Source organism: Garra rufa, chromosome 9 (assembly GCF_049309525.1).
Source record: "Garra rufa chromosome 9, GarRuf1.0, whole genome shotgun sequence".
Taxonomy (NCBI): domain Eukaryota; kingdom Metazoa; phylum Chordata; class Actinopteri; order Cypriniformes; family Cyprinidae; genus Garra; species Garra rufa.
Window position 1 is genome coordinate 26,881,764 of NC_133369.1, and position 16,777 is coordinate 26,898,540.

The following is a 16,777-nucleotide window of genomic DNA, read 5'->3' on the forward strand; positions in this document are numbered from 1 at the left end:
TTCTAGGTAGGTAATTCTAGTTTGATCACTGGCAGCCACTGGTTTTCTCATCAAAAGTATTGTTGAAACTGTTCATCAATTAAGCTTTTTTTTATTTTACCAATGATAAAAAAGATTAAAGAAAATGCGGTGATGATAATTATACATTTTAATTACAGCATGCTGCTGATGAAAATATGATTATATGAAAATATGATGCCTTACATGTCAAGACAAAATTATTTAAATTACGTTGAAGTATGATATTTTCTGTGAAGCTGCAAGATTGATTAGCCACTACAGGTATATAACTAATAAGAAAGGGATTCATGATATTAGATATCTGCCGATATCCAATATTTTTCAAATCATTTTGGCCAATAGCCAAACCTGATATATATTCCTTTCTTTCTTTTCTTTTTTTTTTTTTTAAACAACACCAAGTCTCTCCTATGGAAGCCTGTTTCCACCGCTGAATAAAAAAAAAAAAAAAAAAAAAAAAAAGTTAAGGCTTTTTATCTCACAATTCTCAGAATTGATACAAACTCGCAATTCTGACTTTTTTTTTAATTGTGAGATATAACTTGCGTCATAATTGCAAGTGCATAATTGCAAAAAATAAGAATTGCGAGATATAAACTCACAAATTTCATTTTTTCTCAGAACTGTGTGATATAAACTCACAATTGCAAGTTTTAAAGTCAGAATTGCGAATTACAAAGTAATTATAAAAAACTATAAAGTAATTATAAAGAATTGTCAGTTAAAAATGACAAAAAAATAAATAAAATCAGAATTCCGAGATACAGTAAAAACAGTAAAAACTAATTTGACTTTTTCTCAGAATTGCAAGTTATAAAGTCATAATTGCAAGTTATGAAATCAGAATTATAAATATAAACTTAAACATTTTAAATTTTTCTCAGAATTGCGTGATATAAACTTGCAAATGCGAGTTATAAAGTCAGAATTGCAAGTTATAAAATCAGAATTGTGAGATATTAACTCACAAATTTGACTTTTTCTCAGAATTATGTGATATAAACTTGCAAATGTGATTTATAAAGTCAAAATTGCAAGTTATAAAATCAGAATTGCGTGATATAAACTCGCAATTGCAAATTATAAAATCAGAATTGCAAGATATAAACTCACAAATTTGACTTTTTCTCAGAATTGCAAGTTATAAAGTCAGAATCGTGAGTTATAAAATCAGAAGTGTGAGATATAAACTTAAAAAATTTACTTTTTCTCAGGATTGTGTGATAAAAACAACTGTGAGTTATAAAGTCAAAATTGCAAGTTATAAACTTAAAATTTTTACTTTTCTCAGAACTGTGATATAAACTCGCAATTGCGAGTTATAAAGTCACAATTGCAAGTTATAAACTTAAAATTTTTACTTTCTCAGAACTGTGATATAAACTCGCAATTGCGAGTTATAAAGTCACAATTGCGAGTTATAAACTTAAAATTTTTACTTTTTCTCAGAATTGTGTGACATAAACTCGCAATTGTGAGTTATAAAGTCAGAATTGCGAATTATAAAATTAGAATTGTGAGATATAAACTTACAAATTTGACTTTTTCTCAGTATTGTGTGATATAAACTCGCAATTGCAATGAAGTCAGAATTGAAAATTTCTATCTCACAATCATAACTCGCAATTGCGAGTTTATATCATGCAGTTCTGACTTGATTTGTTTCAGATTTCTCCCAATTCTGAGAAAAAAGTCAGAAATACGAGATGTAAACTTGCAATTGCCAAAAAAAGAGGCAGAATTGAGATTAAAAAAATCGCAATTACCTTTTTTTTTTATTCAGTGGCTGACACGAGCTTCTATACTGTCCTATGCAGAAATAAATGATTTAAATTTGTTTTCATTTTAAATTATTTTTGGTCAGTTTGAGGAAAAAGACTAATTAACATTATTAAAGTTATTTTTTTTTTAATGAGAGTACATTAAAAGCTGTGAAACTATAATCTTGTCTAAAGCAAAAGCTGTACAAATTCTAAAAATCTTTTAGATCTCTTTGTATTTAAGTTTTCATAATCCATTTGAAAAAATATTAGGACCGGGACTTTAACGCGTTAATTTAGATTAATTAATTACACAAAAATAATAATTTTAATCTCACTTATTTTTGCACCGCGGAACGTTTCTCACTGGATGACTTTCGGCAGACCAATTATACTGGAGTGCCAACTAGCGTTCAGACAAATACAAAGCTGATGAGACCGCTTTGGTTGGCTCTGTGGATGGGAAATTTTGTTATAAAAAACGAATGGATGGAAGCGTCGATAAGAGCATGGTTGTGTGTCTACAGTAATAGTCAGGGTTTCCAATGTTCTGAATGTACTTGAAAGTATTGTGTTTTACTTAAAAAAAAAAAAAACAGTTTACAGAAGGTCTACCTACCTATAGGGTACCTGAATTTCTGAAATGTAGGCTACTATATTTCTAAATATCCTATTGCTACACTTAATGACAATATTGCACTGGTATTTTGGATTTGGTTGAACAAAAATAAATAATATTTTGTTGCTTAAGCTTATGTATTCAGTCATTATTCAATGGTATACTAAAAATCCATATGAAAAAACTTACTTCTCACTGTTCTCAGGTCAAATATTTATATGCGATTAAAATGCGATTCATTTCGATTAATTAATTACAAAGCCTCTAATTAATTAGAATTTTTTTTTTGATCGAGTCCCGGCCCTAAAAACTATATTGCATATTAATGAATAATCTTCATATATTCAATTATTTAATTTCCAAATTTCCAAAACAGTAAATCTGACTACCATTCAAGCAAAAGTTCACTTCAAGAACGACCACACTGCTGACATGATCTTATCGCTAGCGTACCCCGAGCGAATATGAGCTATTCATCATATCGGCAAGACATATCAGCATCATATTTTTTGATTGTCTTTTGGAAAATGTTCTGATAATACTGTGCATCCCTAATATCATGATAACACACCAGTTTGCAACATCTAGCAGCATAATGGACTAGCTAACTGAACATTACTAGAAGCAGCTAACGGAAGTTAAAATTGGCCCAGTCTGCTCTTGTGTTAAAAATAAGTGCATAATCTTCCAATTATAATAAATGAAACTGGTACATGCTTGTTGATTATAGTGGGCCTCTTCTAGTTTTGCTGCATTGCTTGCTTTCAGGACAGACACAGCATCATTTATTCCCTCCCACCCATGTTGTCTTCATAAATAGAGGGGCATGTTGAACGCCTCCCTCTACAGTCCCTGCGGTGGAGGAGTAAAGGACGTTCATGCCCCAAAGGTGCAGCACTTTCACTCTCATTAGAGTGTGTCATTACGGATAAATAGACTTACTATAAATGCAACAAAGCAGAAAAGTTGAAGGTTAATGCCAAATGAAATGAGCTTTAAACACAGTTCTCAGGGTGAACATAAATAGAAGGCTTTTTTAAGATATTCAAGATCAGTATAATAACACTTTAAACGACGCTGAAAGCATGTGCTGGTTTACCAGTTGATTCGCTAAATGAATTACATCATGAACACACATTCACAAAACCTGTGAGCCTGTACAGTACAGTCCCATAGACATCCAGACATCTAAATAAATCTCTTAAAAAAGAGAGAGTGCACTTTAACTACAGGTGAATCTGGATAAATGCCCGGTTATAGCACTCTTCTCCATCATTTGATAATAATCAGCTGATTTACCGCTGTCATGATCGCTAGAGAGTGCACCACAAACATCCCTTTCATATAAAGATTAATTTGTCACCTGCTTTCATTTCATTGTGAATAAAGCACGATGTACAGTACAATGAGCCTAATTTACATAGAAAGGAGGCGTGTTTGTGTGGAAACGAATAATAATTGCTTCATTTAAATACTCTGATTGCACCATGGACAAAGATGATTTAATTATTTAGTTAATTATTTAATTTGCTCCTGTGAGAATATTTAAATCCATTCCTTGTATGACAGCTCTAACTACTATGTCACTCCATAGTTAACATTATATTAAAATGAACTTTTTTAATAGATGTCAATGTTTATATAGTCTACAATACATTAGCACAAAAAATTCTGTTTTTTTTAATAATCTTACAAAAGTACACTAAAAACAATATTATTCTATATTATTATAAAATTGCAATTTCTTTCTATTTAATTATATGGAAACTGATACTTTTTTATTATAATTATTCTTAGAAATTTCTAAAGATCAGTTAAAGTTTTTACACATTTAATCAATTTAATGCATCATTTTGAATACACTGTTGTTCAAAAGTTTGGGATCAGTAAGATTTTTGATGTTTTTTTATTGCAGTCTCTTATGCTCATTACGGCTGTATTTATTATATATAATAAAAAACTGTAACATTGTGAAACATTATTGCAAATTCTATTATTGATTTCCTATTTTAATACACTTTAAAATATAATTTATTTCTGTAACACAGCACTGAAATTTCATCAGCCATTACTCCAGTCTTCAGTGTCACATGATCCTTCAGAAATCATTCTAACACGCTAATTTATTTATTTTGGAACCTGTGATACTTTTCTTTGATTTTTTTTAATGAATAAGAAGTTAAAACGAACTGCATTTATCAAAATATAAATATTTTATATTTTATATAACAATATAAGTCTTTATTATCACTCTTTTTTAAATCAATTTAATACATCCTTGATAAATAAAAGTTTTAATTTCTTAAAAAAAGAAAAGAAAAAAGTATAGTAATAGGTCCCAAAAGACTGTTACCAACATTGATTTCTGAAAGATCTTGTGACACTGAAGACTGGAGTAATGATGCTGAAAATTCAGCTTTGCTTCACAGGAATAAATTATGCTTTAAATTGGATTAAAATAGAAAACTGTTATTTTAAATTGCAATAAAATTTCACAATTTGTTTTCTGTATTTTTGATCAGCCTTGATGAGCATAAGAAACGTCTTCAGAAAATTGTTTTTAAATTGTACTGATCCCAAACCTTTGAACGGCTGTTCAAAACCTTTAATGAATTCAAAAGTTTTTAAAATAATGTATTTATTGAAAAAAACATCCTAATAAATATTCAATTTCACTTAATACAGCACTTTACATCAGTTAAATGCTTTGCAAATGTTCACAGTCACTATAATATAGGCAAAAGTGATGTGCTTCTTGGTGCAAGACATGTTGTATCTCTCTGTGCAAAACAAGTCGCATCTTGTATCGGTGGAAAGAACTGTTTCTTACTTCATTCTGCCACGAATCCTCTGTGTTCTGTTGCCATCCGTCTGACAGTTAGTGACAAAGTGAGGTCCTCCAGTGGCTCCGTAGTCCTTACGCAACGCGACAGCTCCATGGGTAAGAATGGACACCCCACGGGCGATACGTCTGCGGGGCTCGTCCCTCCAGCCCTGTGGTCTGACTGCAAACAGCCGATTGGGTAGTCCGGTCAGGCCCAGCTCGGACAGAGCCGGACCCACCGCAAACCATATGTGAGAGGCGCTGGCCTGACCAGCTGCCCAAGCAGCGTGGAACACCTGTTCTGCCTCCTCCTGAGAGCAGTACAACAACCGCACCTAGAGAGGGAGTAGGGGCAAAGAGGACAGAGGGGACCAAGATGAAAACCAGAGAGCAGGAGCAAGAGAGGAAACAAAAGAGAGTGCAAACAAGAACACAGAGGTCAAAAGGGAGGAAGAGACCATGAGCTGAATGAGAAAAAGGCATGGAAAAGAGGAAAGGACAGGACAGGTATTTGGCTTATATATTTTAGGACTGAAACTTATTTCCTCTTTACAATCAACCTCTTTCAGTGACTGAAAAACTGAAATACTGAAAAATGTTATTAAAAAGATATTGACATTTAGTTGTTCAATTCTCATAATGAGAGTATTTCCATTTTACAAAACAGAGTCTAACAGTCTCAAAATCAAAAGAGCAATTAAAATGTTGTCATTAAATTTCAGATACTTGATGTCAATTAAATGGAACAAAACAGAAGGAGAGTGCAATCACTTGGATCAGTAAATTTAGATTGCAACTTAAAATCCTATAAGCACTGTAATAAATGATATATGAAAACTAACATAAAAGGGATTACTGAAAAATTAAGGCTTCATTACAGGAATTAATAAACTGATTATGTGGATTGATGTATTACAGTATGAAAATGTCAATGCTATTTATTCTGCTGCTTTTAAACTGTAAGATGTGATCGTTTTACATTATTTAACCACTGCACAGTGTAAAGCACATAATATTGCATATTGTATTGTAGAGCAATACTGGTCAAAATTTCTAAATAATCAATCAAAGAACTAACCAGCATAATCAAAACTGTTATTAGTGGCAGCCCTAACGTATCTGGATTTATTCCAGGCATACAATAACAGACAGACATGATTTTAAAGAGAGGAACAGCTTTGGAGTAATGGTGCTGAGACATGCCTTAATAAAGAAAGACAGATACTGGATGGATGGAAAGAGAATGAGAGAAAGAAGAAAGGAAACTACAGTAGCACATCTGGGAGGGAGAGAGAGAAAGGAAGGAAAGAACAGTAAAAAGCAGAAACTGAGAGAGGGACTAAAGATTTCACCTTTACAATGCATGAGTTAGAAAACCCAAGAGAGAAAGACTGTAAAAGAGAGAGAGAGAACAGGAGAAGAGGGCTAGAGAACTGGGAGAAGAACAAGAGAACAATAGAATAAGTAGATAGAAAATCCAACTAGTATCTAAACTCACCATGAAATTATGTTCTTGTTCTGTGTGTGTGTGCGCGTGTTTTTGTGGAGTATACACTATATCCTGTATGTGTCTACAGCAGGGGTGGGTTGTACATTGAAAACCATGGTATGAGTAATACCGTAATAATGGTAATGCCTATATCACATTATAAAATACTTTTGGTCTTGGCTTTTGGTCAACACCGCATCCCAGTCCTGTTAAAATTCACAAAATAAATGAAAAACACCAGTTCATCACATTACTGCGCAGCTCCCATAGCAGATATTTTTGCTGCATAGCAATATTGTCAGGGACTATATCTTTTAGCAGAAAAACGCCACATGATAATGTTTAGCAATAAGGCTGTGATGCGTTGTGAATACAGTCAAAGCTAAAAGCCTTGAGGGTACTACGCTGTGCATTATACTTACCTCATGCACCAAATGTATTTATTTTTAGTGATCCACCAATATTAATATTCTGGCTGATAATGATAAGCCAAGTATTTTTGTTACGGAGTTTCTATTTACACTAAGTACAAATAGCTTGCCTTGTTGGCAGAGGTTATTTACACTAAGTCAACACTACAAAAGACGACTGTCCAACTTCAGCGTAGTCTTTTTGACGCGATCGACCCAAGTTCAAATTCGCCTTTGCCAAACTTTTCTTCCTTTTCAAATCTCTTATCAAATCGGGAAGGCATTTTTTTTCAATAAAAATGAAGGAATAATCGAAAAGTTTAATAAAGTAACAGGTAGGGTTAGGGTAGGTGTAGGGAGTGCTTTATTGTCCTAATAAGGTGGCATTTATTTAATAATTTAAATTAGAATTAGAATTTACATTTAATACATTGTTATTGAATACTGTTTTATAAAGTTCTACAATAGTTGTCATGTCTTTTCCCTCCTCCACGCGATGTCGCTGTTTCCCTTCCTCCCGTACTTCACTCCCCTGATTGTGTACACCTGTCTTGTGATCATTACACTCGTCTCACCCACACCTGTTCACAATTATACAGACTATAAAGTTGCCCACTTTCCACTACTCATCCTGGCTGCATTGTTTCCTGTTGGTTTGTATTCGTGTCCCTTGAACTCTTGCTCCAGTCTCGCTCTTGCTTATCGTGTCGTGTTGTGCCGTGTTGGCCTTTTGTTTGTTTGTTTATTTTGTTTATTGTTCATTAAAAATACTTACCTGCATTTGGACCCAGACCACCTCTGTTCCCACGTGACAATAGTGAAGTGCAGATAATTGTCACTATTTGCAATAAGTAGTATAAATAACAGAAAATCCTGCAATTTTATCAATGTAAATATAATCTGTAGCTATTTGCACTTAATACATAAATAGCATATCGCTAAAAAATGCTGCTATTTTTACTTAGTGTAAATAGAATCCATTGCTATTTGCACTTAGTGTAAATGCCATTTATCGCTAGGAAAAATGCTATTTTCACTTAGTATAATTAGCATCTAATTGCTATTTGCACTTAGTGTAAATAGCCTATATCGCTATATTTACATGTAGTGCAAATAGCCGCTGTTTTTGTGTTATAGCTGATAATAATAATGTAATAAAACAAACACACATTTTTTTTAGAGGTGCAAGTTAAAGGGGCAAAGTAAATAAAGAAAAAAAATATAACTGCACCATCAGCTGGTAACCAATTTTACTAATAGATAGTAAAAAATACTATTAAAAACTCAAATAACATTAAAAACTTAACAAAAAATAACAATAAATACATTGCATGGGTCCAAATCATCAATTTTTCTTTTATGACAAAAATCATTAGGATATCATGTTCCATGAAAATAATTACCAAACTCCCTACGAAAAGTATATCAAAACGTAATTTTCGATTAGTAATATACATTGCTAAGAACTTCATTCGGACAACTTTAAAGGCGATATTCTTAACATTTAGTTTTTTTTTTTTTTGCACCCTCAGATTCCTGATTTTCAAATAGTTGCTAAATATTGTCCTACAATCATACATCAGTGGAAAGCTTTTTTTTTTTGCTTTCGGATGATGTATAAATCTCAATTTCAAAAAAATGAACCTATGACTGGTTTTGTGGTCTGGTGTCACAAAGATGAAAACAGGAGAAATTAGCATTAAATAACTAATATTGATCAATATGCGTCCAAATATCAACGGATAACAACTAATTTAAATAATTAAAAACCATTATTAAAAATATATATATTGTGTTTAAAGATTACCTTTAAGTGTTCATCGGATAATAAAAGATAACATAAATTTTAAAAACATGAGAAATCAGCATGCACAATAAAATATCTACTATACAACAACACTGATAACATTACATTTAAAATATTAAAAAAGTCTCTTTTAAGGGGAGACACTGCAGGCAAAAACGCTGTTTTTTCATGCACCTATCAAGTTTAAGATTTTGGGCTTTTTGCTTTTTCATAAAGTGTTTTTTCAGACTAGTGGAAAGAAAACATCCAAAAAACACTGTTAAGTGTTTCTATAACACAATTTTTGTCAATAGATTTAAATTACAATGCATATATTTAAAGGTTGACTTTTCAAAATGAGTTTTTTCTCCAACACTGAGCCATAAATCCCCACTTGAGAAGCACTTACACAATAAAAAGAGAGGTAAATACACAATAAAAACTTTACATTTTTATTCCTGTCTATATCCTGAAAGTTTTTACAGAAGGATTTGTTTATATATAATTTGCTCGATTGTCAACAACTTCTTATTCCTCAAACAATTGTAAAAAATAGTGTTTCCTGATTTTTTTCTGAATTATATTGTGACAAAATGAGATACCCAAAATCCCCGCTTTAAAAACCTTTGACTCTAATATGTCAAAAAAATTAAACAAAAATTTTGAAATTGACTTCATCCAGTGTTTAGCTTTTTGTACTAGAAATGTATGCAAATTTGCGTATATTTCATTAAATAATGCCTAAATTGCATATTTAGAAAACTTGTAATACAAAAAATGTTTGCAAAGACCAATGTAATCAATCAACTGGGTAAGTAAGGTGATAACTATTAGTTATTTTTTTTACCCTATTCACCTACAGTGTCTCGCCTTAACCAATAACCCAAATGGTAACCCAAACGTATTTTTCCTGTACATTTTATATCAAGATCTTTGGATGACCACAAACCAAAAGATAAAATCATTCTTAAGAAATGAGCCTGGCGTCAGCAGAACTGAGTTGAAAACCAATCAGCAATACTCACTGAAATAAATGTCAAAACTAAATCGCTCCCTTCACAATCAACAAAGTTGTCTAGACCGCAAACAACTCTGCAACACAGTTTCAAGAGCAGACTATAACTTTTTGCTTAGTGTTGGATTTTTTTTTTTTTTTTTTTACATCACAGAGCACATTTCTACCGCTGTCATACCTCCCAGCATAATCTAACAACTCTATATATTCTACCATGCAACTGTCTGTGTGTACAGAAATGCATACTTTATGTATGTGTGCATTATTTATTTCGCTGTGTGTATGTGAGTGTGTGTAATTGAGCAGAAGCACTGCAGACTGAATCTAATGCATACGGCATTGGGCTGCACCGCCACAGGCTCTGTGTTATATTAACACTGACATCAGTGTACTGGGACCCACAAGGCACAATAACACCCTCTAACACACACATACACAGAACAATAACAGCCTGGAGCCAGGGGGAGACAGAGGACAACCTGCGACACACACATACACACACGTACGCATTACACAAATATAGGTAGAGATGGGAACGGGAATGAGAGGGGAATGGAGAAAGGACAGCGAGAGGTCAGAGAAAGATGGTGGAGACGACAGCCCAAAGAAAAAGTCAAACAAATGGTTAAGGACAGGAAGTGATGTCAGGTGGAGGGAGGGAGGGAGAGAGAGAGAGCAAATGAATGATTAAATGAGAATAAGCGAGACAGAAACACAATGACCTTCCCTCTCTACCTGCGCTTCGTTCTCTTTCAGCAGCCGCCGTGCACGCGCTCCTCCCGGGTCGTCGGTTAAATTCAACATCACTATGCTCTTCTTCTCCCAGCCGATGAATGACCCATCGGTCAAACCTTCCACGATTGACAAGAAGTCCTGGTAGCCATGGTGACGCGTGGACACCACCGAGAAGGCCGTCCAATCATACTCCTCCAGCACCTCAAAGATCACCTCCAATTGGAGTGCGGTGGAAGAGCTGAACTGCAGGAAGATTGAGCCGGTCTCCTGCAGAGTAATTAAGACAGTAAACGACCACATTTCCCAAGACTCAAGACAGCTGATTCATTCCTTGCATAAGGCATCATGGGAACTAGGGCTGTGCAATATGGACAAAATAAACATATTGCGATTTTTGGAACGAAGATCGCGATTTTATTTGCGATTTTGGCAACTGTTTTTGCTTTTTCAAACAAGCTACATACATACATTCTAAGTGTATTCAGTGCACAAGAAGTACATAACAAAACATTTCACAATGAAATAACATAGTATTAAGTTTAATAAACAAAACTGTAGTAAAATAAAATAAAATAAATTAGCCATGTTACTTTTTTTCCCGGTACTTTAGCCTACTTTGTGTAATAACGAAAACATTCATTTCAGTGGAAAAATAAGTCCAAAACTCTCTATTTTAACATTTTGAGGGCTTTACAATCTTTTGCTTTTTTTTTTTAGAAATTCGTATGTGTTTAAATTTTTCTGATAACCAAAAAGCATAAACATTTATTTATTTTTAATCAAATGAAAAATAAACCCTTTTAATTTTTGGCAAACAAACAGAAGTTTACTGTTAAAAGCAATACATGGAAGAAGAAAAATTATATTCAGTTTAAAACGTTTAAATAATAATTGTAGTATTTTTTCTACAATTAAGTGGTTAATCTGGTTGTAATATTTATTTTTTATCATATATATTGTTTTATGTAAATTATTTAAATAGGAATATAAACACCTACATTATACTGTACAAAAGTAATACAAGACTAATATTGTTCTGGTTCATGTTAAACCGTACTTTTATTTTGACAGGTTGCCGTGAAGTTTCTGTGTGTGCAGTATGATATGATGCTAGTTTTCTCAAATGAAACGGTAAAAGTGACACTCACAGCAGCTTTGGAGATTGAGTTTATCTGTTCATGTGAGATGCAAATGCCAAAAATTAGCGGGAGCGTCACTCGTGCTTCAGTCTGTATGTAGTAAAAAAAAAAAACACGTCTCCGCCATTCATACATACAGAGGCAAACGGAACATGCAGGATTCAGATTAAAACGGTCGTTTTGCATTTCAGTTTTCACAGACACTAGTCCATATCGCAGACCAACTTTTGATTTATTCATCCAAAAATCAACGAATTCCGTGGCATTCCGCACTATAGTAGATTCCGTTTTTATGAATGGAGTCCGCGATCCCGTCTGTGCTTTCGCGGAGGAGACATTGTAAACGCGCGACCATGTAGAGACAGAAATTACATGCCTTTGTGTAAATAAGATAAATAACATAAGGCAATTTAGTTTGTTTAATAAAAGAGCAATGTATAGACCTGTTCTCTAGGAAAGATAACCTTAAATGACTTCTATTGTGATCTGGCGCTATATCGAAAATAAAATGAACTTAACGTTCAAGAGGGGCGGGGGTTGCCGTTGGGGGGGATAGATAAAATCGCAGCCTTATGCGGTTTAGAAATCGCATGTGCTTAAATCGCGATTTTTTTGTGATTGCGATTAATTGCACAGCCCTAATGGGAACTACATTTCTTCTCGACTGTTTCTAATGTGGCGTACTCATCTGAGCTTGTCTTCTGCAGTGCAATTAAGGAGAAAAAAAATAACGTTTCCTGTGATTGAAGACTATTTATTGCCTCCATAAACCATTCAATTTCTTACAGTTTCTAAGATATGCAGCCACCCTAGGAACATGAGGGAGGTACTTCAGTGACTCTAATCATCAACGGAGTACGTCGCGCAGCTTTAAATTTAATTTGCAATGGCGTTGAGTGTATGCGTGGGTCCGAGAGTGTGTAGGATTCAGTGCGACATCATTAAAAGGATTTGATATCGCTTCCCCCAGAGTAAATAATAATAAAAAACAAAACATTTGTGAATAAAAACGTATTTTTACCTTTGTTGCTTTCACACTGTGCTAGGGAGAACATGTTATAAATGTTGAGACAAGCAACTGAAATTGCAAAACCCAGACCGAAGCACTTCAATGAACACGAGGGAGGGGAAAAAAAAAAAAAAAGAGTAGACCATATGGCCTGCAGCGGTAATGCACGACCCTTGCCCTCGCTATTTATCCAAATGGATGTTAGTAATGCCATCCCTTCCTACAGTTATCGGTGTGCCCCGATCAGGCCCCGACAGAGACGACGGCAGCCCTATCTCTGTCCGTTTAACGGCCCTCCTCAGGCGGTACCATTAACAAACAATGCCCTTATAGCACTGCAGCAAGCCAAACACTATCTAGCAAGTGTTAGAGCTCATTAACACCAAGAGCTTGCAGAGAGAGATGTTTGTGAGGAATTTTTCTAAAGTCCAATGAAACTCCAATATTTTTTTCTATCTCCTTTTCAGAACAACAACACTGTCAAATAATTCAGTACCGCTAAAGTGCGTCTGAGACTGTTCAGACAGGTCTGAGAAATCCTCTGTGGCCTAGTTTTATTGTCCTATTAAATGGCATAGACAGTACAGTTAATCAGGAAAAAAAACACTGTTTATTTCAAGACAGCTATACTTCAGAATCAAAATCAATCGTACTGACTCTGTTCAATCGTTTTTTAGAGGAATTTGACTTAGCATCTGCTGACACTAGCTTAAACCTCATCGGGTTACAGGGAATGCTTCAAACAGGACAGGTTTCTTTGGTTCTGTATTTAAAATCGTTCTGTTAGTTGGCATCGGTCGATATTGGATGATTTCCGCTGTGAAAAGGTGCATCAATAAAATGTTCTCATAGGTTAAGCCAAATTAATTTAACTCTGATTATAGAATCATTGTGAATAATCACTAGTTGATTTCTAATTTGAATCCACTTACGTTAAGTAACTGAAATCCAAGTCTAAAGCAGGACTGGGTGATATGGCCAAAAAATGATCAGTAGATATTGATAATGATCACGATACATTTCAAATTTTTATTTCTTTTTAAGTTTAAAGGCAGATTTGTGCTCCTAAGTAAACCAATTGTGGTTTTAAACTACTTTTTGTGGCCAGAACATGATAAACACTTAACATTTTTTAATTCTTTACACTTTTCCAGTCATTTTTCATTATTAAAATAAATATTTTAATAGAACAATTTATTTCTTACACGTTTCTACATGTTTCAATGAGTGATATTCTTTGATGAAGCATATCTTCAGCACAGTTTGCAGTGCACAATATCAATAATGCAATGCAATTACATTTCTTTTTTTGTCTCAAAAATGCAAATTTGAAAGTAGCTTAGTTTGATAGTCGTACAGTAGCAGCTTGAGTTAGGACACAGATGTAAATTTATGTTCATTATCAAAATCTGTAAATATTGTAACAACCAATTTTTTATATGGTGAAATGTAATTATTCTGACAGTTTAAGTTTTATTAAATTTATCCATTGGTCTTCCATAGTACATTTAGATCATTATAACCACAGTTAAAACCTCAATATCATGGTAAAAATGTAACCATATGATATATATATTTCTTTTTTTATATATGTATATATACATTTTTTTAATTATTAATGTAGATATGTAATAAATGCATTAACGGAGTAATGGAGATATATATCCAATACTCCTTTAATGCATATATCATATGATATGAATATCCCACATTTCTGACATAATACATGATGCAGTTAGTTTTACAACAGTAAATCCATGGTAAACAATGGTGATTTGTAGATTGAAAAGCCTTTTGACTGTATCGTTGCACACAGTGTTTGTCAGCGCTGTTTCATCAAGGGTTTAAACAAGTTTTGTGTGTTCTTTGCTGAATTCAAGTGCTTCACACTGGATCTCACAGCACTGTTTAGTGTTTGAGTGACTGAAATTTATCATCGAGTAAATACATCCGTTCTAGTAAGTTTGTGTAACACTGCCATTTGAACTGTGATCCGTGCGGATAAATGGTCCATCTGGCGCTGTTTTAAAACGCTTTTAGTGCATAAACATTATATTGAACATTTCTCATACTCTTGTTATCATTTTATTGAGGGAAATGATCTCTTAACAATTAACATTAATGTTTTATTGCCCAGCCCTACTCTAAAGGTATTGTAATATTAGCAAACTTTCAGGAAATTTTACAGACAAAAAGGTCCATTGTCAATAGTGTATCAATGCATGAAGCTGGTTTTAGTTTTTCAATGCGACAACTTAAACATAAGTGAGATCTGTATGGAACTTCATGAAATCCTATTGAAATGATTTAATTTGCAAAATTTTATATGTGACTGCACCTAAATTCTCTAAGCAATCCTACCTGTGGTACCCTGCCCAGACCCGCTCCCCCTCCCACAGCAACGATGGGGAGGCCGGTCTGGGCCGAAACGAACTCCAGCATGGGGGCCAGGGGGCCAGAGGCCAGCGGGAGAGGTCTCTCATCTTCATACACAAGTCCCTGAAGGGGTCTGGCTGCCAGCAAGTCACACAGCTGAGAGAGCAGCGTCCTGGGGCTGCTGTCATTCACCTGTAGATAATTCACATTCACTTCACATTCGTGTTCACATTCACACCACATTAACTTCTGTAGTTATGAATGAATACTCACGCTCAAGTGCTTGTATTTTCACTCTACTTTTGTGTTCGCACTTCAGTTCATAATCAACAAAGCGTTCAGGTATTCAAGCTACTCTAAATTTAAAAATCACAATTCTATTTAATTTGCATGACCTCTGTCGGACTGACCTGGAGCCAGATTACGTTTGCGGATCCCCACTGGGTGACGACGCTCTCACCGAAGCTGCTGTGCACGCGTCCGAAGCCCGGGTATGGCACCCTACCCGCAGCTGCTGCAGCCCCTGCTTCCCCTTGTTGAACCGTTGAGCCCGCGTGGATCACTGCGATGTTGAAGTGCATTGATGCCACCGGGTCCCGTTCACGCTCTCGGGGCCGGAGCAAGAGATGAGGGGAGGAGCTAGTCTGACCCGCCCATTCTACTAGGGCCAATAGCAGAGAGAGTGTGGGTACTGTGACCATGGCAACAAACAAGGAGGCCAAACGAGAGGGTACGAAGAAAGCCTGAGTGAAGAAAGAGAAAGAGAAACTATTAAAATACAATCAGAAAAGCAATATATTGCTTACATTAAAAAAACAAACAAAAAAAACACCTGAGAGCTACATAAATAGAGAGTAAGCAAAAAGAAAGCTAAGCAGAACAAGAGAGATGCCAAGAAAGTAAAAGAACTGACAAAACGCAAGAAAATGAAATGGGTTTATTCAAGCCACAGGGTGAAATGGAGCAACACAGGAGGATAATGATAGAGCGATAGTAAGAAACTGCATGTGAGCTTGTGTGTACAGGTTTATCTGTTCTTGTGAGGGTCTGAAACCATTTTGTGAGGACATCTAAAGTGGACTTACTATTTAAAAGGCTCATAAAAACTGTTTTACTTCACATGCAATAATGGCAACAGGTTTGTATGAGGGCTTTTTTGCATGCATTAACTTTTTCTCCGCTAAACAGAATTTTACTAGGTTTCCATGTTCACAATTATGTACTCGTTGGTGCTATTACGCATCTCCTGAATTACACATCTCCTGAATTAATCCAGAACCTTTCAAACCCATGTCATCCCAAACCCGCAAAAGCTTCATTCATCTTTGGAACACAAATTACGTTATTTTGGCCTCGTTTACACGTCCTTTCAGTTGTGACCCATATCCGATTCATGCGTTTACACTTGCCATACCATCTTAAAGGTTGTATCAGCGATTTCTAGCCTAAAACATAAAGTATCAATTTCAGCTGACCTTTCTTCACGATCCGCTCGCTGCCTGCCCCCATAAATTGTCTGTGAAAAAACCGCGTCTCTCTGGTCAGCCTAGGGTCCGAGATATGCCAAAAAACAATCGGCACTACCAACCTTTCC

General features: G+C 34.7%; 1 protein-coding gene across 1 annotated transcript in view; it reads right to left on the minus strand.

Annotated features, from left to right (window-relative positions):
- grin2db (glutamate receptor, ionotropic, N-methyl D-aspartate 2D, b) overlaps positions 1-16,777 on the minus strand; it is a 94,452-nt gene that overhangs the window by 55,463 nt on the left and 22,212 nt on the right. The window contains exons 4-7 of the mRNA XM_073847801.1: positions 15,594-15,926; positions 15,169-15,375; positions 10,660-10,926; positions 5,231-5,559 (exon numbers count right to left, since the gene is read on the minus strand). Of these exons, the coding sequence (XP_073703902.1) occupies positions 5,231-5,559; positions 10,660-10,926; positions 15,169-15,375; positions 15,594-15,926 (1,136 nt within the window). The remainder of the gene's footprint in view (positions 1-5,230; positions 5,560-10,659; positions 10,927-15,168; positions 15,376-15,593; positions 15,927-16,777) is intronic.